The 27,958-nt window shown below is 34.3% G+C and overlaps 2 protein-coding genes across 2 annotated transcripts; both read right to left on the minus strand.

The window, feature by feature from the left end:
* Positions 1 to 30: 30 nt before the first annotated feature.
* On the minus strand, positions 31 to 21,664 carry LOC126814201 (zinc finger protein 236). The gene is made up of 24 exons (XM_050539200.2): positions 21,557 to 21,664; positions 18,718 to 19,013; positions 18,018 to 18,317; positions 17,190 to 17,326; positions 16,913 to 17,040; positions 15,595 to 15,752; positions 15,205 to 15,327; positions 14,545 to 14,706; positions 14,032 to 14,259; positions 13,264 to 13,522; positions 12,748 to 12,960; positions 12,151 to 12,297; positions 11,081 to 11,330; positions 10,071 to 10,320; positions 8,905 to 9,111; positions 8,220 to 8,308; positions 7,730 to 7,956; positions 6,897 to 7,169; positions 6,322 to 6,491; positions 5,858 to 6,056; positions 4,331 to 5,106; positions 3,090 to 3,365; positions 1,947 to 2,109; positions 31 to 1,538 (listed from the first exon to the last, which is right to left on the minus strand). The coding sequence occupies exons 1-24, from the start codon at positions 21,606 to 21,608 to the stop codon at positions 1,225 to 1,227; spliced, it is 5,397 nt and encodes a 1,798-aa protein (XP_050395157.1). The 5' UTR covers positions 21,609 to 21,664; the 3' UTR covers positions 31 to 1,224.
* Positions 21,665 to 26,164: 4,500 nt separating this feature from the next.
* On the minus strand, positions 26,165 to 27,703 carry LOC126814204 (kynurenine--oxoglutarate transaminase 3). Its single transcript, XM_050539202.2, has one exon. The coding sequence runs from the start codon at positions 27,507 to 27,509 to the stop codon at positions 26,256 to 26,258; it is 1,254 nt and encodes a 417-aa protein (XP_050395159.1). The 5' UTR covers positions 27,510 to 27,703; the 3' UTR covers positions 26,165 to 26,255.
* Between the last annotated feature and the right edge of the window lie 255 nt (positions 27,704 to 27,958).

Below are 27,958 nucleotides of genomic sequence, written 5' to 3' on the forward strand. Positions count from 1 at the left end.
AAGTTACAGAGAAACTCAAAGATCTATAGCCATATTGAAAACAATTTATTTACACTGTGTAACAACTGTTATAGTCACAGAAACATTTTTGTAAATTGATTGAACTACCCTTACAAAATAACAATATAGTAACAATAAATATAAATAATATCAAAATAAGAAACATTACTTCTACAATATTAATCCCTGATAATTCTTTCACAGAAATTAATAAGTAAGAACAAGATCTTTAAATATTGGGCTGCACATTCAGTGGTTTTATAGACATATTTGATCTAGATTCAAGAGAATTTGTAGAGGCATATTCAAAATTTGTATAATTTGGTTGTTTTTACAACTGATTAAAATCAGCGAAAATGATTAACCTCATTTGCTTTAGCGGAAAACATTTAACTAAATTAATTAGTTTTTAATGTTGCGGGATAGATGTTACTGAGATTTTAATCTATAGAACTGTAGCAATGATCTTAAAAGATGTAATTCATAGTTCATATTGCTATCTTTTAAGGTGTGATTTTTATTAAACATCAGCCAGTGACGATAAATAAATTATCCATCATAAATATTTTGACAAACTAAATAATACTTTTCTTGTTACCGGTATCTATCATCATTCCCCACCCTAGGGCAAGACCTGTAAAAGTGTGGACATGTTTAATCTAAATTTGGTTGCTTTTACAATATCTGAGAAAATTATTTAAAGATGCATTATGTAAGAGCTAAATCTGCCTTTTGCTGGTTTTTCTTTTGGCTTCAAATGTTATACAATATAAATTATTACACTTAGTCTTGGTTGTCAAGTATTGTTGCTACGATAATAAACAAAGTATTGTTGCTACGATAATAAACAATCTACTTTGAATGAAATTTTCAATATTTTTATTTTCATTATCTATTTTTGAACTTATAGCAAGAACATCTAGTTCTTTAACTAAATTGTAAATAATGCATCTTTAACCTTAATTAGCCAGTCAAGATAAATAATACTTTTCTTGTTAGCAGTATCTATCTAGATCCCCCACCCAAGACATTGTACTAAATGCCTCATGCATAAAAATGTTATAAATTGATTAGAGTTCAATTATAAAATATTTCAATTCTTAAAATGTATTTGTATCTGCATTAATAAATTAGCTATGATCAAATTAATAAACGTATATTGCATTTTGTATGAAATGATTAAAAAAAAATGTACCCCTATTCATAAGAAAATATAATAATAATTTATAATGCTGCAGAAGAACTTTCAAAGAAATCTACCATATCCATTCCATCTGTCCCGGGTTCAGCAGATACAGAATTAGCAGCCATTGATGTGGTTGCCTCGGTAATAGATGGTGGTAAATTCATAGATTGCACCATATCAACATGATGTGCACGTTTTATATGTGTTTTTAGATTACCCTTCTGTAAGAAGGTTTTGCCACAATAAGAACAAGAATGAGGTCTTTCATCACTATGGCGACGTAAATGTATCTGAAGAGCATTTTTCTGATTGAAAGCTTTCTGGCAAATTTGGCAAACAAACGGTCTTTCACCTGCAAAAGAAAATATTACAAATTAATATACATACTTCTATTTTCACAATGTACGGCTCAAGATATTCATAACAGCCTTTGTATCTTTGGGAATTTCATACGATTTTTTTTTTGGTAAATGTTGGTGGTGTCAAGCCAATCATTATGGAATACCTGTACATGAGGCAGCAGATAGGTCGAAGGATATGCATTGTGCTGTGAGGGAAATTTTGCCCTACCAAATTCTAACTATCAAAGTTTATTTTTTGTGCCACTGACAAGGGGAAACCCAGCTGGACAATTTCTTAGCCAACAACAGGATTGAACCTCAGATCTCCTTAGTGAGCCAGCACCTTACTCATTAAGCTACATAGAAGGACATATTAATTAGTTTTCAACAGTATTCAAAGTGTTGAATTAAAACCGTACCTGAATGAATACGAATATGTCGAGCTAACTGACTGGGTTTTTCAAATGATTTATTACAAGTTACACAGATATGATGTTTATTTTTGGTTTGTTTAGGTGATATACCATGTGTAGCTAGATGATCCTTCAGGTGACCAGCTCTTTTAAAAGCCTTTTCACAAATCTGAAAAGAAAGATAATAAGATTTGAGAATAAGTTTGACAAGAATCAATAATTGAAGAGACAATATTCTGCTGGCTACCAATCAATTGACTTGAACTGACGTGTCTATGATTGTTTACAATATCTTGGTGTTTCTCACCAAGAAAATAAATGTGTTCAATTTTGAATAATATTATGATACATTCAAAAGACTCGTCTAATTATGGAAAACTGTAGTAAAATTATGTCAATAATGTTTTTACCAGAGAGAGAGAGTTTAACGTCCACTCAATACAAACTAGGCCATTTTGAGACAAACCTGGTTTCAATTTTATTTCAATAATTTGCTTACGTATTGGGGTCTTTGGCATTTGGAGGAAACTGAAGGACCTGGAGAAAACAGGCGACCCTGCTCCTTGTCACGTACAATCTGGGAATCTGACTCAGTGACAGACCTTATGATCTAAACCGCATGCATTAGACCAAGCAGTTAATTATTGTTTTGATGTGAGACAGTAAATAACAAAGTTTTGGAATGTACTACTGTAAATAAGATATTTAAAATAACTGTGAGTGATTTTCATTATTCGGAAAATATCACATTTCTCATGACTTCAAGCACACTTTGATTATATAGCATTTAATTAAGAAAACAAACTCAAAATAGATAATCTCCCAGCTTGGATTCAATCGAATTCAAAATAGGCCCATAAATTTGTATTGAAAATAGGCCCATCAATTTGATTTAATGAAACATAAAGATGGAGGCCTGGTATACTTTACATTGGGGGCAGCATAGATCAATGAATTATCCGTTCATCACATCTCTTAAAGTACTGAATGGAATTTAACCACTTTTTAACTGATAATTCTTATTAGAGATTCAACTTTTGTAATATTGTAATTTAAAAGGGATTGCTCAAATGATGCTCAGAGACTTTAATATCTAAAGTAAAAGTTCTAATACTTTGTTTGGAAAAATCAATCAGAATAAAAACTCACGCCACAGACATGATGTCTCTCTGGATCATAAGCTTTCTGTAACGATGTCATGTGACTTAAATCACCGGAGTCACCACCAGCTATACTGGTTACTACATCACCAGACAATAAATTAACACCTTGAGATCCTAGATCAGATTGACTATGGATAACTTCATCCATATCATCCTCTTCATCATCTTCATCTACATCATCATCATCATCACCACCTATGTGTATTTGTCCATCTTCTTCAGGTATAACCGGTTCTTGATGTACCAAATGATTAACTGTTATCTGTAAATGATATAGAAAATATTAATACAATTGTTACTCATTTCATGGCAGTCACAGTGGCTCAGTAAGTAAGGTTCTGGCTCAGTCTTTTGTGTAGCCTTATAATTTTTTTTGGGGACAAGACATAATGGAAAGTGAATAATATTAGATACTATCTCCAACAATATCTTGCAAGCGCAATACTAAAGGTCCATAAGATGCAAAATATCTATATGTTTTGTAGGATACAATAGTAAGTCATATTACAATATTTATTGTATTAAAATATCTATATAACATATCTATAAAATTTTTAAATAAGCTATGGGTAGTGAGATATAGAGAGAAATGTTTATCTTCCCCTTAACACAATCTAGGTCACAGACTAACACATGGTTAAACCCTTGCATTTAGTCCTACTCCTTGTAACCTATAAACTTGGGATCAAAATCATGTAGAGAGAGAGAGAAATGGGGGTTAATGTCCACTCGACACAAACTAGGTCATTTCGGGACTAACATATGGTTTAATTTTATTTCAATAATTCGCTTGCACGTAGGGGTCTTTAGCAGTGGGAGGAAACCGGAGGACCCAGAGAAAACCCACGAGGTTGGACAGGCGACCCTACTCCTTGTCACGTACAACCGGGGATTCGAAACCACGCTAGTCGACTCAATGACAGACTTTATGATACAGCGCGCGCATGCTAACCATTCAGCCATCCAACCCCCCCGAAAATCATGTAACTTGACTCAATAAAATAGCTTATTATCTAAAACACCTGTTACACCACTCTCTCTCCAGTGTGCTTTGAGTATTGATAAAACCCAGGAGGGAAGGCAATCTTACTACATGACAACTACAGCTTGATATTAAACCCACACCATGTTAGTCATTCAAAGACCTTATGATCTAAAGTACATATCACAGTATGTCTTGATCTACAGTAAAGGTAAATATAGAATAAATTGTGAAAGTAAAATTACCCCATCATTAGCTGTTGAGTAAACTGAATCATCCTTGATAACATTACTAGAATCATAACTTGTTGTTACCGTCGTTTGCATATCAGACTGTGACATCACCATATTAGACTGCATCAGCATATTTGGATTAACCGCTTCAGACATAGAGGAAGTTTGTTGTGCTGGCATGTTCTGGACTAGATTAGGATCAGCAGCTGTTGGAAGGGGCTGGGTAATCACGTTGGGGTTTATAGTAATGTTTATATTGCCCTGTTGTTGTAATTGCTGTAAGAGACTAGCATCTATTTGAACTGTCTGTGATAGAAGATTAGGATCCATACCCGCTATCTGTATGCCTTGACCTAGACTACCAGTAAAATGTAACTGAATACCATCCAGTCCTTGTAATACATGGGCTGCTAGAGCTGATTCACCTAGAGATCCACCCATACCATCTGCCACGGCTAGCGATACAGGCATTATATTTTGTTGTGATAACATCGAAGGATCTAATGTTAATACTTGATTTCCTACGTTGGGATCTTCAGCTTGATTTAATATTTGAATAGTCTGATTATTATCATGAGATCGAGGGAAGGATTTCCGTTTTTTAGGTGTGGTAACATCTTTGAAGTGTGTTAGAATATGACTCTTTCGATGACCTGAAGTACGGAATCGTTGATCACAGTGACTACATTTAAAGGGACGAGCTCCGGTATGCAACCTCATGTGTACCTTTAAACTTCCTTTAGTTGAAAACAGTGATTCACAAACATGACATTTAAACACCTTATCACCTGAAAAATAAAATCAAAAGTAATGATGAATATGTATAAAGATGAAGTTTGTTAGACCTGTACATGTAGGTTATCATATGGTATTTATTTATATAATATAAATAGATTACAAAGCTCTTTAGCATTGCAACAGATTGGGTACAACACATACGGTGAGACAAGCAATCCTACCCTTGTCTATTACAACTGAACTTGTTAAAGACACAAGTTTACAGTGGAATACTTTTAACCATATTCTGCAGAAAAGTAGCACCTTCCACCCCATTTCATTTCATTTAGATCATTTTCCACCCAAAACGATGAATTTAAAAGAAACCATATTGATGATTACTGAACGATATTTCTCACAATACTGCTGGTAGTTACGGTGGCTCAGTGGAGAAGGTCCTGGCTTGCTAACCAGGAGGTCTCTGGTTCAATTCCTGTGTTAGCCGATAAAGAGTTCCTCATGATTTTCTGATGTGGTTTCCCCCTTGTCAGTGGTGCAGGACAGGGTGCGTGTCTACTCATTCAAATGGTATGAAAAACAGAGGTCCTGTGTTGATGTCAGGGTGCACTTGGACCCCTTGACATAGTGCAGCTGTCTGGACAAAATATCCACGAAAGCCCACTGCATGGTGTATGCCCGTCTCATTAGACCAGTAAGTGCAGAAAAGTAGGATTTTAAACCCCATTTCAATAAATCAAACTTCACACACTGCTGTCTTTCCACAGTCTCTGTTAATGACCATTTTAAATAAATAAAACTTACTGTTTCCATGTGTTTTTATATGACTTGCTAGTGTAGATTTGACAGTAAATGATCTATTACATATATCACAACTAAACGGTTTCTCGCCTGTATGTGTTCGGATATGTCGTTGTAAATCGCTGGGTTTTTTAAAACTTTTACAACAATGATTACATTTATATGGATGTTTAGAATCACTCTCTACAGGTTCACTTACAGCCTGAAATTATATAACATAGAAATACAAAGGGAATTGGTCTCAGGTGGGAAATCAAATAGGCCTAGTAAAATAACGAATCAAATTTTTAAAGCATGAATAAGTCAAATATCCAATCGAGATGATAATTTGAAGTCATCAATTAGTCAAAATACAGTCAAACTACACACAAACACTCTAACTACACACTGTCAAATTATACACAAACACAGTCAAAATAATTAAGCAAGAAAATTAAAGGATTCGGTATATAAAAAGAATAACATACTTTAATTTCACTAATTCTATCTTTTTCTACAGCTGATTCCATCAATATTTTTTCTGATACAGTTAATTCTTCTACAGTAACTTTAGATAATTCTGCTGTCACCTCTTCCGATACTTGTATCACTGGCTGATGTATTTGTTGTGTTTGTTGAGATGGTATCTGATTCTCATCTACAATAATACATATCAATATAAGCATATGATGTCTTGAACAAAACTTGTAACTGGAACAATTGGTGGAAACAATTATATTAAGAATGCAAATTTGTTAAAGACCAGTATAAGTCACATAATGAAAGGAGATTAAAAAATTTTATAATTCTATACACTATTCATTAAATTTAATTTGTTTACTGGAAATAAAATCATAATCATTAATTCTGAAAATAAACCTCTTCATCTGAATTCAAATTGATAACTTGATTGACAGATTGTCATTCATGGGCACATGAAAGAGTGTGCCAGTCTTGTAACAACAGACAGAAACTGACATTTTCATTATTGATTCATAAATAAAGCAGTCAATCTATTAATTGATATCATTAAAAAATTAACATCCATGAATACAATTGTTACCTTGACCATCTTTATGAACTTTGTGAACTGTTTTCATGTGACGTCGACAAAGCACAATATTGCGGAAAGTCTCGGAACAATATGGACATGTAACTGTCTGGGCGGAGTTATGTATAACCATATGACGTGTCAGCGAACCATTTGTTGTAAAGAGAGCATGACATAGAGGACAGCGATAATCTTTATGTCCTGTGTGGGTTTTAGCATGAGCTCGTAATACACCAGAAGATACAAACGTTCTATCACATTGTAAACATCGATAAGGCTTCTCTCCTAAAAAAGAAATTCACATTATTTTAAATATCCATATAAAAATATCATTCAAATTAAATAAGACTGGTGTAGCTACTGGTAAATATATATAAGATTTATCTAGAGAATGTATCTGGAGGGAGTGGTCCATCACTATATCCTAGGTCTAGTAGAGTTTTGTTTAGCTTGGTGAAGCTATATATTTATCTTGAGAATGTTCCTTGTCTATGTTATCACTTCAGTGGAAGCAGACATTAAAAAAAGATATTTCACACACTGTCCTAGATGAATTTGTCGGTCTAGCCAATTTTTGTTCAGATAGGTGATATAGCTTTATAAGATTTATCTATAAAATGTTTTTAGAGGCCTCTTTAGTTTGGTCCTGGATGTTAATTCATGATAATTTTTATTATGAAGTTCATCACCACACACACATCATCAATATCCACAACTCATAACCAGGTTTCTTCCACCACCACTATGAGGAATTTCCATATCTCTGTATTTTTTACATTATTAAAAACTGACTAAAACCTAAAGATAACTAATTACAAATTCATAACAAATCTAAGCTACATTACCTGTGTGTGACCTTATATGTTGCTTTAAATGACTGGATTTTTTAAATGCTTTTTCACAGTAACCACATTGGTAAGTTCTCTTAGAATCTTCATAGGATAATGCAGGTAAGACTTCTGGTTGGGGTTCAGGATTGGCAACTTCTGATACAACCTGTTGATTTTCAATTTGTTGAGTTGTAGTTTGCTGTGTTCCTAATTGTTGGTTCTCTACTTGCTGTTCATCATTACTAGAAATTTTTTTTAAAAAAATCACACTTTATTCTGTTGCTTAAATTATTTAGTTACTTTTTCACAGAAATATATCTATATTTTATAATCTAGGGTCAAATCAGGGTACCACACACTTAGTTCGGCACCACTACAAACTGTAATTATCAATCAATTTTAATGAAATTAACAGTGTAGGATCGCATTCACAATTTATTGGAGTAGATAAAATTACACAATGGTCTACTTGTAAATATACAAATCCTCAAAAATATATATTTACCTGTTCATTAAGATGTTTCTAGTAGATGTAGTCATCATCTCGTTAGAATGTAATGGATGGATCTGTATTGTATTATTATACTGAGAATTCTGAGAAAAAAAATAATTGACAATCAGTTTGAAAGAATTTAAATTTAACCAAAGAAATTTTTATCCGAAAAATATTACATAATAAAATATGACTATATCTCAGAATATAATGCTCATATTTTACTCAGAAGCTTTTACTATCCTGCACAAAACAAAATTTCTTGGATTAAATAATTTTTGTGTTTCAGCGAGGAAACAAAATTGACTTAGGTTTTGGTTTACAATTTTTATTCTGGAGTGTGTGTCATAAGCTGTTCAAGATTCTTTATGAAACTTTGTACACAGAACAAACTATTATATTTGTTGCACATTTTGCTAAATAGAAATTTCTAATAATTTTGTCTTCTCATCAAAACAAATTTTGCTTAGTTTTTTGGTATACAGGGGAGAGGGATGTTCATCAATTTTAACACAAAAAAATCATGGATTCCCCAATATCAGACTTTGGGAAGGGACCATGTTGTATGTAATTTAGTGGTGATTTAATTTCAGCGTTGGAAAACCTTTTTTTTTTAAATTTTCAGTTACTGTAATCACCAATGTGATTATTGTTTATATCTTTAACAATTCAAATAAAAATCTGGATCATAACATACCTCCAAATTTGTCAAATTGGTTATATCTTGGGTCATTTGATTGGTCATTGCATTCGTCACCTGATTAGACAAGTCCTGCTGATTGGTCATATGGGACATGTTGTTTGCTGCTAGTTGATTTACTTGTTGTAGTTGCGTACCAAGCTGTCCAAAGTTCTGGGTACTGCTTAAAATAGCTTCACCATACGACTGATGTTGACCAAACACCTAAACAAATGAATATAAAACAAACTGAAATATATTTCAATAATGGGAGACATTGCACCACAGATCTGAAAATAAAATAAATTTGTTTACCATGATCCTAACTACCATAGTCAAATCCACCGCCTTAATTTTGTGATTGAACCTCTGTTTGGGAATCTTTTTCTTTTTGCCATCCACAGCTTCCAGAAATATTAAACTTTCTAATTTTATTTAAGAAAGTCATTGGAAATATTTTATGCAAGTTGTCATTTATTAGAAATGACTTAGTGACTTAAATAGCTAAGTCTCTAACTCAATATCATCCAAAATCTTCAACTTTGAAAACACAAATTATTTGTCAATCTAAATCAACATTGATGCTGTGATCTTACCGGAAAAAGATGGGCTTCTGATATCCAATATTTAAGACAAAATAAATATTTTACTATTGGTACACGAATCGTGTACCATAATGCGTTTCAGCTCCAGTTGTAACAAGAGACTTGAGGAACGAGGCTAGACACATTGCACCAAATCAAACGGCTTCGCCATTCTTATCTGGAGACCATGCGCAATAAATACTATGTAGACTAGAATAACCAGACCCTAGAAATTTGCATTCGATTGAGACTGCTGGCTTATTTCGCCGAACATAACTGATTTGAAATTAGAGTAAAAACGGAAACCATTGAATGCAGATCAGTTTATATACATTCATATTACAGTATTATATGCGTTGTGACCCAATTGTGTCAATTTCTAGGTCCCAAATGTTAGCGATTTAGCTCCTTTAAGTATTAATGACTATAATTTAATCAACTGAAGTATTAATGACTATAAGTAAATCAACTGAAGTATTTATAACTATATGTAAATCAACTGAAGTATTAATAACTATATGTAAATCAACTGAAGTATTAATAACTATATGTAAATCAACTGAAGTATTAATGATTTTATGTAAATCAAACTGATCCTACCTGACTATGTAGAGTTTGTTGTAAATTATGTTCTAATCCTGTACCAGCTAATGCATCTTGTAGATTGGCTTGACTTAGTTCTGTCTGACCAATAGTTGTTGTATGACCAACATCTTGTTGTTGTAAAACAGTTATATCTGTCGTAGATTGTGATTGCCCTATTTGTGTTCCGTCTGGCGCTAAGGTGACATCATCTTGTTGTGTCTGCTGTGAAGGATCTTGTTGAATTGCTTGTAGAGCTAGCTCATGTCTGTAAGAAAAGATGGATGAGCAAATAATATAACAAATGGACAACTTTTGTAAACTTTCTGGCATAGATAGATGTATTTTGCAACAAATATTTTGAAATGAGGAGTTTAATTTTTCATTTTTTAAAGATACATTATGGGAGATTAGATAAAGAGCTGGTAGTTCTCACTATTATAGTTAAAACTAGATAATGTAAAGGGAATTTGCTGAAAATTTCAGTCAAATTGATCCACCCTGAACCAAGTATTTAGCGATTGAATTTTAGGCCTAGCCTCGCTCATCATTACTAAAGTCGGTACTAAACAGAGTCTTGATTATCCATATTTTGATTAGATCAGAAGCTGCAGACCGGGTTATAATCCAGTAAATATCGCAGGCTAGTGATGCCATCGAGAGTGGATAAGTTAATTAATGTCTAATAATTTAGATAACATTTCAGGCCTAAAGAAAGACCGGCAATTAGCCGATTTAGCTCTTGCATAATGTATGTTTAATATATGCTAGTTTTAATATGGTTATTTCTATTTGTCCAGACAGTATATACATTGTATCTAGCTACTTTTCTTATATGTGCACCAATGTAATTCGGGGGGGGGGGGGTATGTCTTTTGTTTACTCAGAAAAAAACAGAGGTTCCCACTGGAATTTCAAATCTGTTTAGATTTTATAAGAAAATGGGTGGGGAAAGTCTAAAAAAAACACATAAACATAAGATGCAATATTTACAACAAATTGAGCAAACTATCCTTACAAATACTTACTTGTGAGTTTTCATGTGTTTTTTACAATTGACAGAAGTTTTAAAAGTTTTCTGACAATATGGACACATGAATGGTCGTACTTCACTATGAGTAGACATGTGTCTTTTTAAACTGCCATTTGTTGTAAACATAGTTTCACAAATAATACACCGATATTCTTTAACACCTGAGTGTGTACGTAGATGAGCTTTTAAAACACCACTTGATACAAATGATCTAGTACACTGATTACATCGATATGGTTTTTCTCCTGAAATTATATTCAAAAACTTTGCTTTTAAGAACAAATCTTACCATATATAGAGAGACTTAAATAATTAATTGTTGTTTAACATTCCATCAACATTATATTTAAAAGCTGCAGATCGCCATTTGCATTTTTTTGATAATATCTCATTTATCACGGCATAATCTATGCTAAAATTTACTCAAATTAATTTTTGAACAGATAAAAAAAAAAAAAAAAAAAAATCAACAATAGATAATCTCATGATTTTGATTCAATCTGATTAAAGAGGTACATCAAAAGATTTTAGTGGAGATTATTTTGACTATATTCCATTTATATGATCTGAAGAGGATCATGAATATTATTCATGAATTTTTAATTTGGGATTTCTTTGCAAATATTGAATGGAATCCTTCCATTTTTCGACAGATATTCCTTTTATAAAGATCCAACTTTCACAATATTGAAGTTTGCAAGGGATTAAAAAATCTCTCAAATAACAATCAGACTCTTTATGTCATTTCCAAACTTGTAATTATTTCATGAAATTTGAGATGAACTACATGGGATTTAACTTGCCATCCCAGGTTATCGTGTAGTGAAAACTCATAACATAAGTAATATTTATAGAGGAAAAATGTTGTTTTTACTAGTATCAATATATTTATCTGTCATTTACTAATATCAATATCTGCATCTGTCATTCAGCAGTTTAAATATCAATTATCAGAATTATCTCAAAATAATCCAATATATATTTTTCTACTTTGAATACTTTTCTTTTCAATGTATATCAATGAGAACCAGATCCATTAAAGTGTATAACATAAACTTTTTGTACCTGTATGAGATCTGACATGCTGTTTTAAATGACTGGATTTTTTAAAACCACGTTGACAATACTGACATTTATATGGTCGATCAGCCGAACTGGCTTCACCCAAATACTGAGTAAAAACATTGGACCTCGGTGGCTGTTGTATTAACCCTGAAATAAAGGAGATTTCAAATATGTTACTTGTGATTTAACTTGATTTGTATAGTTTAATGTGAACTAAACTGGTTGCATACAATCATTTCCACTTGGCTGAATGTACACCATGTCCTCACAACAGATAACCATTAGATCAATACACACAAAGTGATCCTTACATCACTTAAGCAGACAGACTGCCAGTTAGTGACACTGTTACATTTTTGTCACGTGGGCAGCATATGAGTGTTTTTCAGGGAATCCAGTATTTTTCCTTTAAGATTGAGTGTCTCTATATATACTAAATTTGCCATACTTTTATTGGAAATAGGTACCCTATAAATACTATCATGGGAATGCATCTTTAAATTGACATTCGCAAATTATTTTTACACTGACCTGTATCAGTTATTGAAACAGTTCACCACTATTAAAATTATATCTTTAAATGAAGTTATCACTAACCTGTATCAGTAATTAAAATAGGTTCTTGTAAGGCTATATCGGGTAGATTAGTTTGATCTGATAGTCTTGCTGGTCGTCTCACTGATCGTCGAGGTCGTCTATCCATCAAACGGGGATCACATCCATCTTTAAAGTGACACTGAACATGTGACTTCCTGTGAGCAGACGTACGGAACTTTTTATCACACTGAGGACAATTGAATGGTTTGGCTCCTAGAAATGAACAATTGAATAATAAATTGAATCCAATTTGATATATCAAATCAGCATTCAATTAGTAGACATCTTTATTCATTTCACATACAAGAATAAATTGTGTTAATTACACTTTGATTAAAACACAGATCCTATTTCAAAATTTTGTTTTACTTGACAAAAATCTTAATGTAGTGAAGGTCATCAAAAATGTAAAAAAAAACCAAACGAAATATAGATCTGTATTTTAAACTGATTGTGATAAATATTTAAATACTATAAATTCTAGTAGAATTGTATCTTAAGTAACAAAAAACATACCAGTGTGTAATCGCAGATGTACTTTAAGACTGCCTTGTGTTGAGAACAATTTGCGACATTGATCACAACGATAATCTTTAACACCTGTATGTGTTTTGATATGAGCTGTCAGTGTACTTTTAACGGCAAAACTACGGAAACACTGGGTACATTTATATGGCTTTTCATGGGTATGAATACGGATATGACGAACAAGATCACTGGGTTTCTTAAACTCTTTAGAACAATAATTACACTGGTGCCATCGCACACCATTCACCTGAGAAAAAATAAAAACACAAATAAAAACATAGTCATGAATTATTCAAGGAAAAGTTGTCACCGAAGACCAATCAGAGGTCGGTATACAAACACATAAGGTAATACATACATTTACAAACAAAAGAAAAGCAAACTTACTAGCAAATGGAAGAATAGATAAGTAAATTTAAGTGGGTCATTGCATAATCATAGCGGAAAAGCCGAGGGTTGTTTAAGTGAAAAGGTTCCAACAACTTTGACATTGAATGAACCTTGAACTTTGAAACTTAATTATCACAGACAGACATTTCAGTTGGAACACACCAGGCTTGGTATTTGCGAGAGGTCTAGAGCTGGGTACTAGACCAACTGAAATTAGTGACGAAAAATGTAGAGTATTCTGTGAAGGCCTTGATAAGATTATGGAGTTAAAAGTGAGATAAAGTCTTCTATTGAAGATGCTGTAACCTAGACTACAGAAAGACAAATGCTACATTAATCTTTGTATGATGAATCTACTATATGTACCTTTCTGATGAGATGTCTTTTAACAATGCCTGTTGCTGTATCATGAATTGTCATAGTTGTAATAGTACTCTGTACAGCTTGAGATTCAGATGGTGATGTCTGATTGGTTGTAACAGCTGTAATGGGTTGACCAGTGGAGTCAGACGTCTCATTTGCCTTATTTGGAAGACCACTATTTTCTAAAGCTTGTTGTAAAATATCAGAGGAAGAAGCTTCGGCAATTTCATTCTGAAAATATCAATTAATAAAAATAAAAGATTAAAATGAATTCTGAATTATTTCTTTGAGAAGATCATATCATTGGATAGGTGAATGTTGTGTTTAGGAGGTGGGGTAGGGGCATCCAGACATACTGAGCTTACTTCTTCACACTCCACAAATTAAAATTTTTGGGGAATTCCTGATACATTAATGGATGTTAGATTGGTTCAATGTATTGTGTATATTCTACAATGAATACAATTTTAAAAAGATATGATAACTGGTTACATGTAGAACTGTATTGATTTCTACCTCGTTAGCTGCTACATCAACAATATTTGGTACATCAGCATTTTCTGTTGGCTGACCATTTTCTGCATTTTCCGTTGATTGTTCTGTCATCTCCAACAGACGTTCTATTACTTGTGATTCATTTTCTTTAGGTCTATCAGTCCAAGAAGCCTCGTTCCAATCCTGTATATAAAACATGCTTTATATCAAAACAAATTAGAGCACAAGTATCAAATTTCTACAAGGATCAGCAGATATTTTGGCAAGAAATAACGAAAACGTTGAGCAACAAAATACAGACGAAAAACGTAATGCACCAACAATCAAAACTTAATGCAAAAAAATCCACCAAATGCTTGCTACTTGAACGTGTATGACAACATTCAGGTTTACCCAGATGAGCCGAATGATATTAGGTGTCCAATATTCTAAATTGTCTCTAGGTACATGACTCAAGGTACACAAAGGGTTCTTTATAACATACGGTCAAGTGATTACACAGTTTGACTTCTGTTTGTCATTCCACACATACAAATGACATTGTTTTTTGGCTTGTCAGGCCTTCCGTCCTACACCACTGACAAGGGGCACGTATATTGGAAATTCCTTTCTCTGCCAATACCTTGATCATAACCAAATTAACATACAGTCAAATAATTATTGATATTGATTTGAACTTACAGTTGTATCTGAATGTGCTCGGCTGACATGAGCATTTAAGCTACCCAGTTTTTTAAACATACAGCTACATTCACCACACTCGTATGTTGGACCATCAGATTCTTTTGTTATAGTGTGAACTCTCTGTAAAATAAATTTATATCGATATTATTTTTGTAATACAGAGCCAGACAACATTACAGTTAAAATTGCAAGAATGCTTAGAATTATTTAATAACATCAGATTATTTAAACTATTTGCAAACATATTTTCTGAATGGTTTGTTAATTTGAATGAAAATAAATTAAATCAAATGGGACTTAAAGTTATTTGTTTACATGTATGTAGATTTCTAAAATTAATTTATATGAGAACCAATTTAGAATATGTTAGTATATTTGTAAACAAACCTGTATATGAGCTCGAAGATTTCCTTTCTGTGAGAATGCTGATGGACAGAAGTCACATAGATGTGGTTTATTGCCTGTATGTTTAGTCATGTGTATCTGTAGAGCACCCTTCTGATTAAATGATTTATCACAATCTGTACATTTATACGGTCTTTCACCTACAAATAATAATCACAAACATAATTCTCTCCATCACAAATCTTTTATAGCATCTGAATGTACTGCTCCCTGAAAATGAGAGCCTGGGGAGAGATTATTTCAACTGACCATATATCTGATTTTCAAAATTACAGAGCACTACTTAATAAAGAATACCATACCAATTACCCAAGCTTATAACTTGTGTAACTCACCTATCTCTTTTTATAAAATATAATATTACACTATACACAGATTAGTGATGGATATAGCGACTACAATACAATTTAAATCGTGATATATTCAAGTAAAAAAATTAAACATGAAAACCTAACTTGGATATTAAATACGGTAGATTTAGATAAAGAGCTAGCCATTCGAAAATTGATACTGTAAAATGAATAATTTGAAAATTTCATTCAAATTACTCTATTGCGAGCAAAGATATTAGCCTTTGAAGGTTTGACAAGACGTGTGCAATAATTTCAACCACTGTACTGGTTGTTACAAGCTAATCTCGCTCCTCCATTTTTAGCTTAAATCAAAATATGACTGATCTGTTCTAATCTATTTGATATCAGAGAAATCCGAAGCCATCAAGAGTTGATTATGGCCTGGATAAGTTAATTAATGTCTAATATTTTAGAAAATATTTCAGGCCGAAAGAAAGACCTGCAATAGGCAGATTTAGCTCTTGCATAATATATGTTTAATATTTGTATTTTAGTTTAATTAGAACTCTAACATTATGTTGACATGTGTCATGTGAAAGTTGTCCTGTAATTTTAATTACTATAAAATTTGTGATTCAATACTGTGGATTGTGGAAAGGTGAAAGTTGATGGATTAAGATGGATTTGTAAGTAATGGTGAATATAAACAACTCCATGAGATACATGAATCGAAAACAATCACTGGTTCATTATAAACAGACACATCCTCTTACAGTTATCAATCACAAATTAGTAAACTGAAAGGTCTATAGATATTATTGATAACGATAAGAAGATATTCAGCAGAATACTAAACCAGTGATTGTTGTCCCATATTAATAACTGTTTTAGTTTTGTTATGTTCCCAATCTTTATATGCCACTAAAGGATTTTGAATAAGTTTATAACTCACCAACCTTGTTAATTTGATGTATATTATGATGATTGTTTTATAATATTTAAATTACCTGTATGTATACGTTCATGTCTCTGTAGCTGACTAGGTTTTTGGAAATGCTTGTTACAGTGTTTACATCGATGTCCAAAATTTGATCTATCTATGTCTCTTTTATATGTACGATGTGATAGAGAAGCTCTGAAAAAATTTCACATCCAATGATGAGGAAAAAAGCTAAAAGAAAAATATTGTAGAAAAATGAAATTTTTTATTTTTAACAAAGCTAGTCAAAATTGATTTAAACATGTGTAACCGGTATACCTTTGAATGGGTTCTTCAAAACTTACTTTATTTTATAATGTTGCTTCATATGTTCTCTGAGTAGTGATACTTTTGTAAATTCATGATGACACTGTCGACATGGAAACATACGAACACCAACATGTTCCTCTCTATGTTCCTGCATGTGACGATCTAGCTGACTCTGAAAGAGAACAAATAAATAATAATCTAATTCATTTAATAGTGCATCTAAAATCAAAATACATTTAAAATGCCATCTTCAAAGTAAATTATCAGTATCTTTATTGTAGACTTCATTGTTTTCATTTACTCCTCTTCAAACTCAAGCTGACAAAATTAAATGCTTTCAATGCCATTTAGTAAATGGAAAAATACAGGATACAATTCTATGGAATACAATTACCGTTTATTACTGATCTTCATGTCAACTAGTAGAAACGTTGCTTATCATTGCTTGATATAGACTAGATAGTAGAGAAGTCTATTCAAAAATGTCGCTCAGTAACAAACAGTAATTATATTCTATACAATTTTGTCCTGTGTATCAACTGACAAAGAATTTATTACATGCACTCTCCATATTAATAAGGGCCTACATGTACCATCCCAAATCTACCAAGTACAAATAAAGAGGGGGAACATATCCAAAAATACCAAGTCATTATTATGACTGTAGCATACCGTAGACTTTTTGGTTCGTCACACTGAAATTGGATTTCCTGCAGGGCATACCTCTGGGATGAGTTTCATGAAAATTTGTAACTTAAGACATAAAATAATTTTTTATTTCAATCAAAACATACCTACATGTTTATATTAAATTCCCAATTTTCTGAAAAAGTGATACCTGGTGCAAAAGTTTGTCTAATTACCTGTAAACCAAACTCATCGCCACATTCTGGACACATTAAATTTTCTTCTTTCTCATGTAACATAATGTGTGCCTTTAATGACGCCACACGAGAGAATTTCTTCCCACACTCAGGACATACTGGATCTTGGTTCTCTCCAACATGAGTTGATTCATGAAGTATGAGGTTATCTTCTACATTAAACGATGCCGTGCACGTACCACACTGGAATGGTTTATCATCATCGTGAGTTTTTACATGACGCTGAAGTTGGTTCCATTTCTTGAATATTTTATCACAATATTCACAGTTATATGGTCCCTAAAATGGAAATAAAGAAAATAGCCGAGATTAAAACCTGTTTCTTTTGATGTAAAATATGTTTATTATTCCATTGTCTACAGGATTCGAAATTAGCATAGTCTGTTAGTCTGAGATCAATACCATTTCTGATGGAATAACAGAACCCCAATAAAACCCATTAGAAGGTCTTATATAAGTTATACTGAAATTAATTTACAACATTTGTATAAGAAGTTTTTAGCAAATATTTCATTTGGGTTTTCGTGAATCAAAAAGCTTAGCATATACATGTAGTTGAACAAATGCACAATGACTTTGACTATTTGCCAATGCCTTTGAGCGCCTTAAAAAAACAATGACTGTGTTAGTGTGTTAATATTTAGGTGAAATCAAAATACATCTTATGAAATTCACTGACCTTGCCCACTGGTGGTTTGATATCTGGTTGTTTTGGTAGTTGAGCCGGAGGTTGGACATTGACTTCCTGTTGTGGAGGTATAGAAGCCACGGACAGATTTCCATTTCCATTAATTTGCGTGAGGATTGGTTGTTCCAATAAAACATGCTCAGTACCATCCTGTAGTTGAATTGTCTGATATATTTCAATTCCTGGAGGAAGATCTATTATTTGTTGTTGATCCAGGGAGGAAGAGTCAATGAAAGTAACAGTTGCACCCTCAGGTATACCTTCAGCAAACTGGATATGATGCAGTTCTGTATAAAAGAAACAATTTAGACAAAATTATTCCCAAAAATAGTAAAGTAGTATTATCACTAGTACTCTCACCAACAAAATAAATGTAATCAATTTTGAATATCAATTATATTCAAAATAACCTTAGAGATGAATCTCATTATCAAAAATCCAAGTACCGACTTACTTAGAGTAACTTTCTACAAGCATTCATTAAACTCAAGTCTACTACAAAATTTGTACAAGTCACAAATTGAGAGATTAAACTATAAAATTTACCCAAACCGCTTGGCAGATACACTTCTGTTTATTGTGTAATATTAAATGTAACTGAATGAGAATCATAAATGTCACAACTATATGGGATACAAGTTATTTACATGAATACATGTACATACATATATCCCCATTTTTCTTGGATTGCTTCCCTTATTTTTAGTTTGTTTTCATCTTAAGTAAAATCTGTGTGTACAACACAGCAAACGTTTATGGCTACCCGATGGAAGGGAGTTGGATGGCCGAATGGTTAGCATGTGCGTGCCTTATCATAAGTTCTGTCATTGAGTCAACTGGCGTGGTTTCGAATCCCCGGTTGTACGTGACAAGGAGTAGGGTGGCCTGTCCAACCTCGTGGGTTTTCTCCGGGTCCTCTGGTTTCCTCCCACTGCTAAAGACCCCTACGCGCAAGCGAATTATTGAAATAAAATTAAACTATATGTTAGTCCCGAAATGACCTAGTTTGTGTCGAGTGGACGTTAAACCCCATTTCTCTCTCTCTCTTTCTCTCTCTAGCCGATGGATTCATTCGCTTGATTTGATAAGCATTCGTTGTTTGAAATGTCTGTGTATAGATAGTGTGTGTCTTATCCCTGGATTTTCATGAGCAGTGTGGTCCCCCTGCACTAAGTAGCCTAACTAGTATTACATTATAATTGTGTCATATTTCTTTAAAATTTTGCAATCTAATTTGAACATGAGAGATGTATAGTGAAAACACCACAAATCAAATGAAATATTATTTATCAACTGGTCAGATAGGCTTACATTGTATCATAACCTTGCCGAAATCTGGGGTTTGATCTGACCGTATCATAATTCTTTCCGAATTCATTTAAGATTATAAACTTCAAGGGAGATAATTCAAGACAAAAATATAAGGTTTAAAGTGTTTCTGTTTGATTCAAACCAAAATATGATGTTATTTTGACAATAATATGCATGATATATGTATGTGGTTATACCTGAAACATATTTAGAAATTGTGTTATAATTTAGTAAGTTTCTCTAGCTTTTGAAATTCTGTCAAGGGGGATAACCCATTACCAAGGAAAAAATTATAGGTTCATCCATTCAGTACATGCTTGACCTATGTAAAGTGTTCATTTAATTAAGTGTGATGTGTTGATATTCTTTGTAAAATTAGTCATCACTGTTGACATTTAAAACTTTAGGTTCACATAATGATTAACAACAGTGATACAGATGATTTTATGTTCAAATCCAGAACTAATATTAGTAAACAAAGTTGGCACATGTAGACCTACCTAGTACTGATTTTGTTATATTGCTAATCAAAGTAAAAGATCATATCCACCGAATTCTTCAACCCCTTATTTCGACCTGATTAAAGAGGTTTAGCTCTTAGTCTTATTTTAGACAAATAAAAACCAGTAGGACTATGCCTAGTGCTAGGGGTGAAAAAAGGTGTTGTTCTCTAATTCTACCCTTTGACATTTTACTGAATAAAAAATTTACTTTAGGAAATTTAGAGGCCTACTCCTAACTACTTAATATTATAATGTACCAGTTACATGTACATACATGTACCTGCAGACATTAGGCTACTTATTACAGCTATTTTGAGTCATCAATTAGGACAAAGATTGACTAGCTTCAATTTGCATAAGATCCTAAAACACCACATGCTACATTAACTTCTTATATTATAATTATATAGCCTAGTTAGTTCCTTTTGTAGCACCTATAAGTATAAAACCTATAAATGTTGTTTTTTTAAGTTTTTTCGGAATTTCTTGATGTCTGTCAAGGCAATTCATGACATATTTATCAATGCATGGCATGTACTTATTTCATTTAAGACTCCAATACTGAACAGATATAAATAAAGCGCTGCGAATTAAGTTGTACCGGTAGCCTACTGTACTCCGTCCTAAGTGAGAATGTGAATGTTATAAAACTTGTGAAAACAAAAAATCAAGAAGAACTGGGTGACAATTTTGTCAAATTAGGTCATTTCTAGGTCGAAAACTCCGTAAGATTTCTACAATAACAATAAATTTATACATGTATCAGAAAATATATTTTATTCCATATTTCTTCGACGAATAAAATTCATGACCATCCCACTCTGAGGTCTCAGTAAAAATAACAGGAGTAGGAATACCTTCAGAATAAATCTTAGGGTATTACTGCGCCCATTACAACGATGGTCAGAGGAACTACACCAAAATTAGCACGCTCTAATTATCAATAACTACTTAATATAGCCCTAAATCTAAATTGTTTTGATATTTCAAACATTGTTTGAGAGGATTATACATACCAGGAACATTTTCAACCTGTATATGTGTCACAGATTGAATTTCTTGGGACATATTTTCACCGAATTTTATCCAAAATGGCGTTGATCAGTGCGCGGACAGGCCAAAGCGAGGCTCGACTACAGAAAATACCCGGATGTTGATCAAAGTCGACTGAGTGATTTGCCCATGATAGGTTGAAAAGTCGGGCAATTTTGAACTCCACTAGCTCGTTATATACGGTCCATGGTTAAAGATGTCCAGATTCCACAGTCTGTCCCAGAGTTGTCGACTACATTTATTTTTTCAAATACCGCTTACTGCCTACAGTGTATTTTTAACCCGGTGTTAATTATCACGAGATCACTCGAATTATTAGTTAGATGCTAAAGAAAAATTTAAGGTTCCACTTCCAGGGATTTTTTTTTTTTTCTGGATTGTTTTTTTAGCGCTTTAATTGGAAGACATCGCAGTAGTGGAACCATTTCTAGCGGGGCGGGGGGTGGGGGGGTACTCCTTGCCGTGAAAAAGAAATAGTCGGTATCAAGTCAAGATAAGTGCAATAGTCTGTCTCAAAATTATGTACCGGTAAGATATATATATATGTTTTGACTGGATATCACATTTCACAATACTATATAATAGGCCTACTCACCAGCAGGCCCGTAACTAGAGGGGCGAAGGACGGGGGGGGGGCATAAAAACAATAGATATACATATTGTCCGTCAATTTTACAGCACCCCTGAGAACACACCGCCCCCCCCCCCCCTCGTAGCTCGAGCTAGTTACGGCCCTGCTCACCAGTTTTTCAAAGTAGGCTATAGTAAAAACTGCTATGCGTTCATTATAATGAAACAGCAACTCCTCAAAATTATTCAATATTGACTCCTTGTGAGCTTGACCTGGCGGTCACGATCGATCTTGACAAAATCGCTAATCGGTGGTCAAACTTGACTAAGCACGGACACGTGATGAAAATATGAGGCCATTCCTTGCATAATTTATGAATATAGGCCTATTCACCAGATAGGTCCATGTAAATATACTAAATGATGTAATTATCTCTTTCATAAGCAGTGGCGGCAACAGCCGTCGGTGATTGGAGGGGCAATGCTGGGGCAAAGTCCAAAGTTAAGGGGGCAAAGTCACGAGCATTAACTAGGGGTAGGGGGCCTCCCCCAGAAAATTTTGAAAAACAGGTTGCCGGAAATCCAGCCTGGCAGTATTTCAAGCACTGATCGATGAGGTAAAGTGTCAAACGAACGGACTTGAGAACTACGACGAAGCCCACTAAAAAGAGCGTCAAAGTAGGGAGTCCTCCCCCAGAAAATTTTGAAAAATAGACTGCCGGAAATGCTGTCTTACAGTATTCTGTCAGGCACCGATCGTCGAGATAAATAGATCTGACCAGATACCGTCCGTCGCCTGATCACTAGTTTATCCGACTAGAGAACAAAATGTCAAACGAACGGACTTGCGAACCTCAACGAATTCCCCTTGTGAGCGCCAAAGTAGCGAGTCTATTGGGGACCTCGCCAAGAAAATTTTGAAAAATAGACTGTCGGAAATGGTCTACAACATGCAAGTTTATGACTGAGTGGGGATGTGGGATTTATTACCGAAACGTATCACAAATAATTTTTTTTATTTTCTAAAATTATTGGGGGGGCAAACAGAGGGCAGACCAAATTAATCGAGGGGCAAATGCCCCCCCCCCCCCCTGGCACCGCCACTGTTCATAAGTTGTCTCAGATTCATTTTACTCATGTTATAAGTGTTTTCTCACCGTCAGAATTGTGCAAAAATCCAGGAAATGGCATATCAGGGACTCTAGACCCTGTGGTGCTCAACTCGTGGCTGCGTCACTTCACGAGCCAGCATAAGCCTTTCTTATTTTTGCTACCCCCCCCCCCCCACAGCCACCCCCACTGAAATAAAATTCGATATGTAGGGGAGATCGGGTTCGACTCTACAGGATTTTTAAATATTAGGATGAAATTCTACTTATGGGAAAATTTCTATCGGAAAATAGTATTTTATTGATTTTTATACACATTTTTATATGGACGTATTATGTCGTCGCCCCTGTCCGCCTTGACTTGTGTCTGGACATCCGTTCAGATTTGTTTGTGGACCCACTGCAGGTCACATCTTTTTATACGCCCACATTTTCATGTGGACGTATATTGTCGTCGCCCCTGTCCGTCTGGGCGTCCGCCAGTCGACAAATTGTTTGTGGACAATCTACAGGTCACAATTTTTGTCCGATTTTGACGAAACTTGAAATATAGACTTATCTCCCAAAAATCTCGGTTCCTTTCGATATTCGGGCATATATGATCGTAACTTCCTGCATTATGACCCCTGATTGAATGAAAAACCACATTTTTAGCGCGTGGTTCCTCTAGGTCACAATTTTAATCCGATTTAAAAACTAGCGGCTGCCAAGCAGGATACGCCCACATTTTGCAAGAGATGGATAGAGAACAAGATGAAAACAAAAACAATTTTTGGTACAATCGGGGCCATAATCCAGAAAGTTATGGTCTGCATGAAATGCGCAAATATCTAAAGGGGCTGAGATTTTGGGAATATAAAGATATGTTTTAACTTTCATCAAAACCCGGATAAAAATTGTGACCTCTAGAGGGTCCTTAACCTTTGTATTAAATACTTCTACACAATTTGTGTACAAAGAGCGGCCATTTTGTCGGGCAGTTTCATTTCGATTTTCCCGAAATTCGAATTCAACCTTCATTATGGTGGAATGGTGATATATCTAAACGGTTTTTAAAATCGCAAAAAAAATTGTGACCTCTAGAGAAACTACAAGCTAAAAATATGATATTTCGACCAATCAGGGGTCATGCTCCAGGAAGTTACGTTCATATATGTGTGATTATTAAAAGGAACCAAGATCTTTATGATAAAAGCATATATTTAACGTTTCATCCAAATCGGATAAAAACTGTGGCCTCTAGAGGGTCCACAACCTTGATATACCATATTTTTACTCTATTTGCGTACAAGGGGAAGCCATTATGTTCGTCAGTTTTTGTCCGATTTTCACGAAATTCGAACTCAACCATCACTAGGGTGTAATGGTGATATACTAAAACGTTTTTTTTAAATCGGATAAAAATTGTGACCTCAAGAGGGACCACCACAAGCTAAAAACTCGATTTTTCGTACAATTAGGGGCCATAATTCAGGAAGCTACGATCCTATATGCGCAAATATCGAAAGGAACCCAGATCTTTGGGTTATAAACATTCATTTCAAGTTTCATCAAATTCTGATAAAAATTGTGACCTCTAGGAGTTCCACAACCTTGATATACCAGATTTTACACTATTTTCGTACAAGGGGTGGCCATTTTGTCCGACAGTTTTGGTCCGATTTTCACGAAATTGACTAAAACCATCGTTGGGGTGTAACGGTGTTATACTAAACGTTTTTAAAAATCGAATAAAATTGTGACCTATAGAGGGACTACAACCTAAAAGCGCGATTTTTCGTACAATCAGGGTCCATAATTCAGGAAGTTACGATCCGATATAGAAAGGAAACCAGATATTTACGTTATAAACATCCATTTCAAGCTAAAAACGTGATTTTTCGTACAATCAGAGGTCATAATCCAGGAAGTTTTGGTCCCATATATGCCAATATCGAAAGGAACCGAGATCGTTGGGAGAGAGGCCTATATTTCAAGTTTCGTCAAAATCGGATAAAAATTGTGACCTGTAGAGTTTCCACAAACAAATTGTGGACGGACGTCCGGACGGACAGGGGCGATGACAGTATACGTCAGCATGGAAATGTGGGCGTACAAAAAACGTTCGAATATATCACCGTTACACCATAATGATGGTTGAGTTCGAAAAAATGGCCGCCCGTGTACGCAAACAGTGTTAAAGTATGTAATATCAAGGTTGTGCACCCTCTAGAGGTCACAATTTGTATCCGATTTTGATGAAACTTTAAACATGTGTTTATATCCCAATGATCTCGGTTTCTTTCGATATTTGCGCATATTGGACGGTAAGTTCCTTGAATTTGTCTCCTGATTGTATACGAAGAAATCGCGATTTTAGCTTGTGGACCCTATAGAGGAGATGTCACATTTTTTTTTTTTTTTTTTTGTCCGATTTTGATGAAACTTTAATAATAATTTTATATCCCAAAGATTTCAGTTCCTTTTGATATTCGCACTATCAGACCATAACTTCCTGGATTTTGACCTCTGATTTTACGATAAATCACATTTTTAGCTTGTGGATTTTAAAAAGCGTTTAAATATATCACCGTTGGACCATAGTGAAGGTTAAGCTATATCCTAAAGACCTCGGATGAGTTCGATTTCGGAACATATTGGACCGTAACTTCTTTAGCTTGTTGATCGTCGATCCTCTAGATGTCACATTTTTATATAGGCCTATATGTTTATATCTTAAAGATCTCGGTTGAGTTTGATTTTAGTGCGTATCGGATCGTATAACTAAATGACCCTTCCCTATACGCAATTAGTTTAGTGGCAATGCATGTAATACATTAATGGTGTGGACCCTTTAGAGGCCACATTTCTGTCCGATTTAGATGAAAATTAACAGACATAATTTGCATTGGGAATTCTCTTTATTACTGTACCGCTCAATGCCGCTCAAAGAAGATTACTGTACCGTGCTTTAAAATGGTAGGCTATATTTATGCAACAGAGTTTACCACTGTTTAAGAATAGTCCCAGCGTCTTCTAAAGTGCTAAGTTTCTTTGCGAAACATAAACGTATTAAGTGTTGTCTACTTTTGTTTTCATCAGAATAAAATACAGAAACTGGAATAGCACCAATTTTTTTCTCTTTTATGGCCCACTTTACAAAACGAACATCGTCGGCTTCGTCCTTGGAGCTGTGTTTCTCCAGTTCGTTATCCTTTATTTGTTTGTGAAAATCGAAGATATCAGCAACCATAAAATAGCCCCCTCCTGGAAGAATCGGCTTTAGTCCAATTTCCGTTAACAAAGATGCAAGATAGTCTCGTTTCTTTTCTAAATCCCTCGCCAGACTTTTTAGATAGCAATCTTCCGATTCTAATCGCGTCATTTCTGTTTCAATTGCTATGGCAACTGCTTCTTGTATCGGAGTAGGGCATCGATAGTAACATTTTTGAAAGATAACTTGACACTTTTTAATCAAAGGTTCTGGTCCAATTACCCAGCCTAATTTCCACCCTGTGGCACTGAAAGTTTTCCCCGCGCTTCCTATCGTTAAAGTTCTCTCCCACATTCCCTCCATGGTTGCCATTTTGATGTGCTTCTTAGAATCAAAAACCATCCATTCATAAACTTCGTCGGATATACAAATAAGGTCGAACTCGATGCAGATATCCCGAATTATTTCCAACTCTCTTTGGTTGAAAACCTTTCCCAACGGATTACTCGGAGAGTTAAGTAATATAGCCTTTGTATTCGGGCGTATTTTAGACAAAAGAAACTTTTCATCAAAAGTCCAATCATCGCTGTGAGAAGTTGGTGAGGATTCGGTTGTTTGTGGTGTCAATGGTATGAAGACTGGGGTTGCACCAATAACAGTTATCATTTTTTTATAGGAGTCAAAAAATGGTTCAAAGACAATTACTTCATCTCCTTTTTGAACAGTGCTGTCGATGGCACAAACCAAAGCGCCATAAGCACCTACAGGAATCAGGATATTTTGATACGGATCCAAATTCCGATTAAAGTATGGAGAGTATAGCTTACACAATGCTTGTACCAGTCGAACATGACCAAAACTTCTGGTGTACTGATGAAGTAGAGGATTACCACTCTGGGTGACCTGTACCAAAGCATCTAATACATGCTGAGGTGGACTGAAATCAGGGAATCCCCGACCTAAATTAACGATACCAATTTCTTTGGCCGCCATAGTACATATGTCTTCAAATACCCTGCCGACTGGTTTATCAATATTCTCCATTCTACTTACTTAAGTATAGAACTAGTTGATGTCATTTACTATTCCTGTTATTATATCCACTCATATGACGCCCTATGCACCGATACGACTAAAGAGTTAAAGTTATTTAGAGTATTAGTATCCTATACAACACAGCATAATACAAAACCTGCATAATACATACTGTTACAGTTGTAAATAAACGCAAGTAGACAGACTATACTGACATAGATAGATCCATGCATGTATGGAAGCCTATAACTACCATTCGTAATTTCTACTTTTCGGCCATTGAGAACGCGAAAAGTCGAAGGCGCGTTGACGCGTTCATACAGACATGAATAGGTACAAAAATATGACTTAAGTCGAAAGTTGACATCACTCAACTCAAGCCAAAATGCAACACGAAAAGTAGAAATCACGACAAAACGAGGGGCTCTAATATTGCAGTGTGTTTGTGATTAGTCGGG

This window comes from Patella vulgata, chromosome 3, assembly GCF_932274485.2.
Source record: "Patella vulgata chromosome 3, xgPatVulg1.2, whole genome shotgun sequence".
NCBI lineage: Eukaryota > Metazoa > Mollusca > Gastropoda > Patellidae > Patella > Patella vulgata.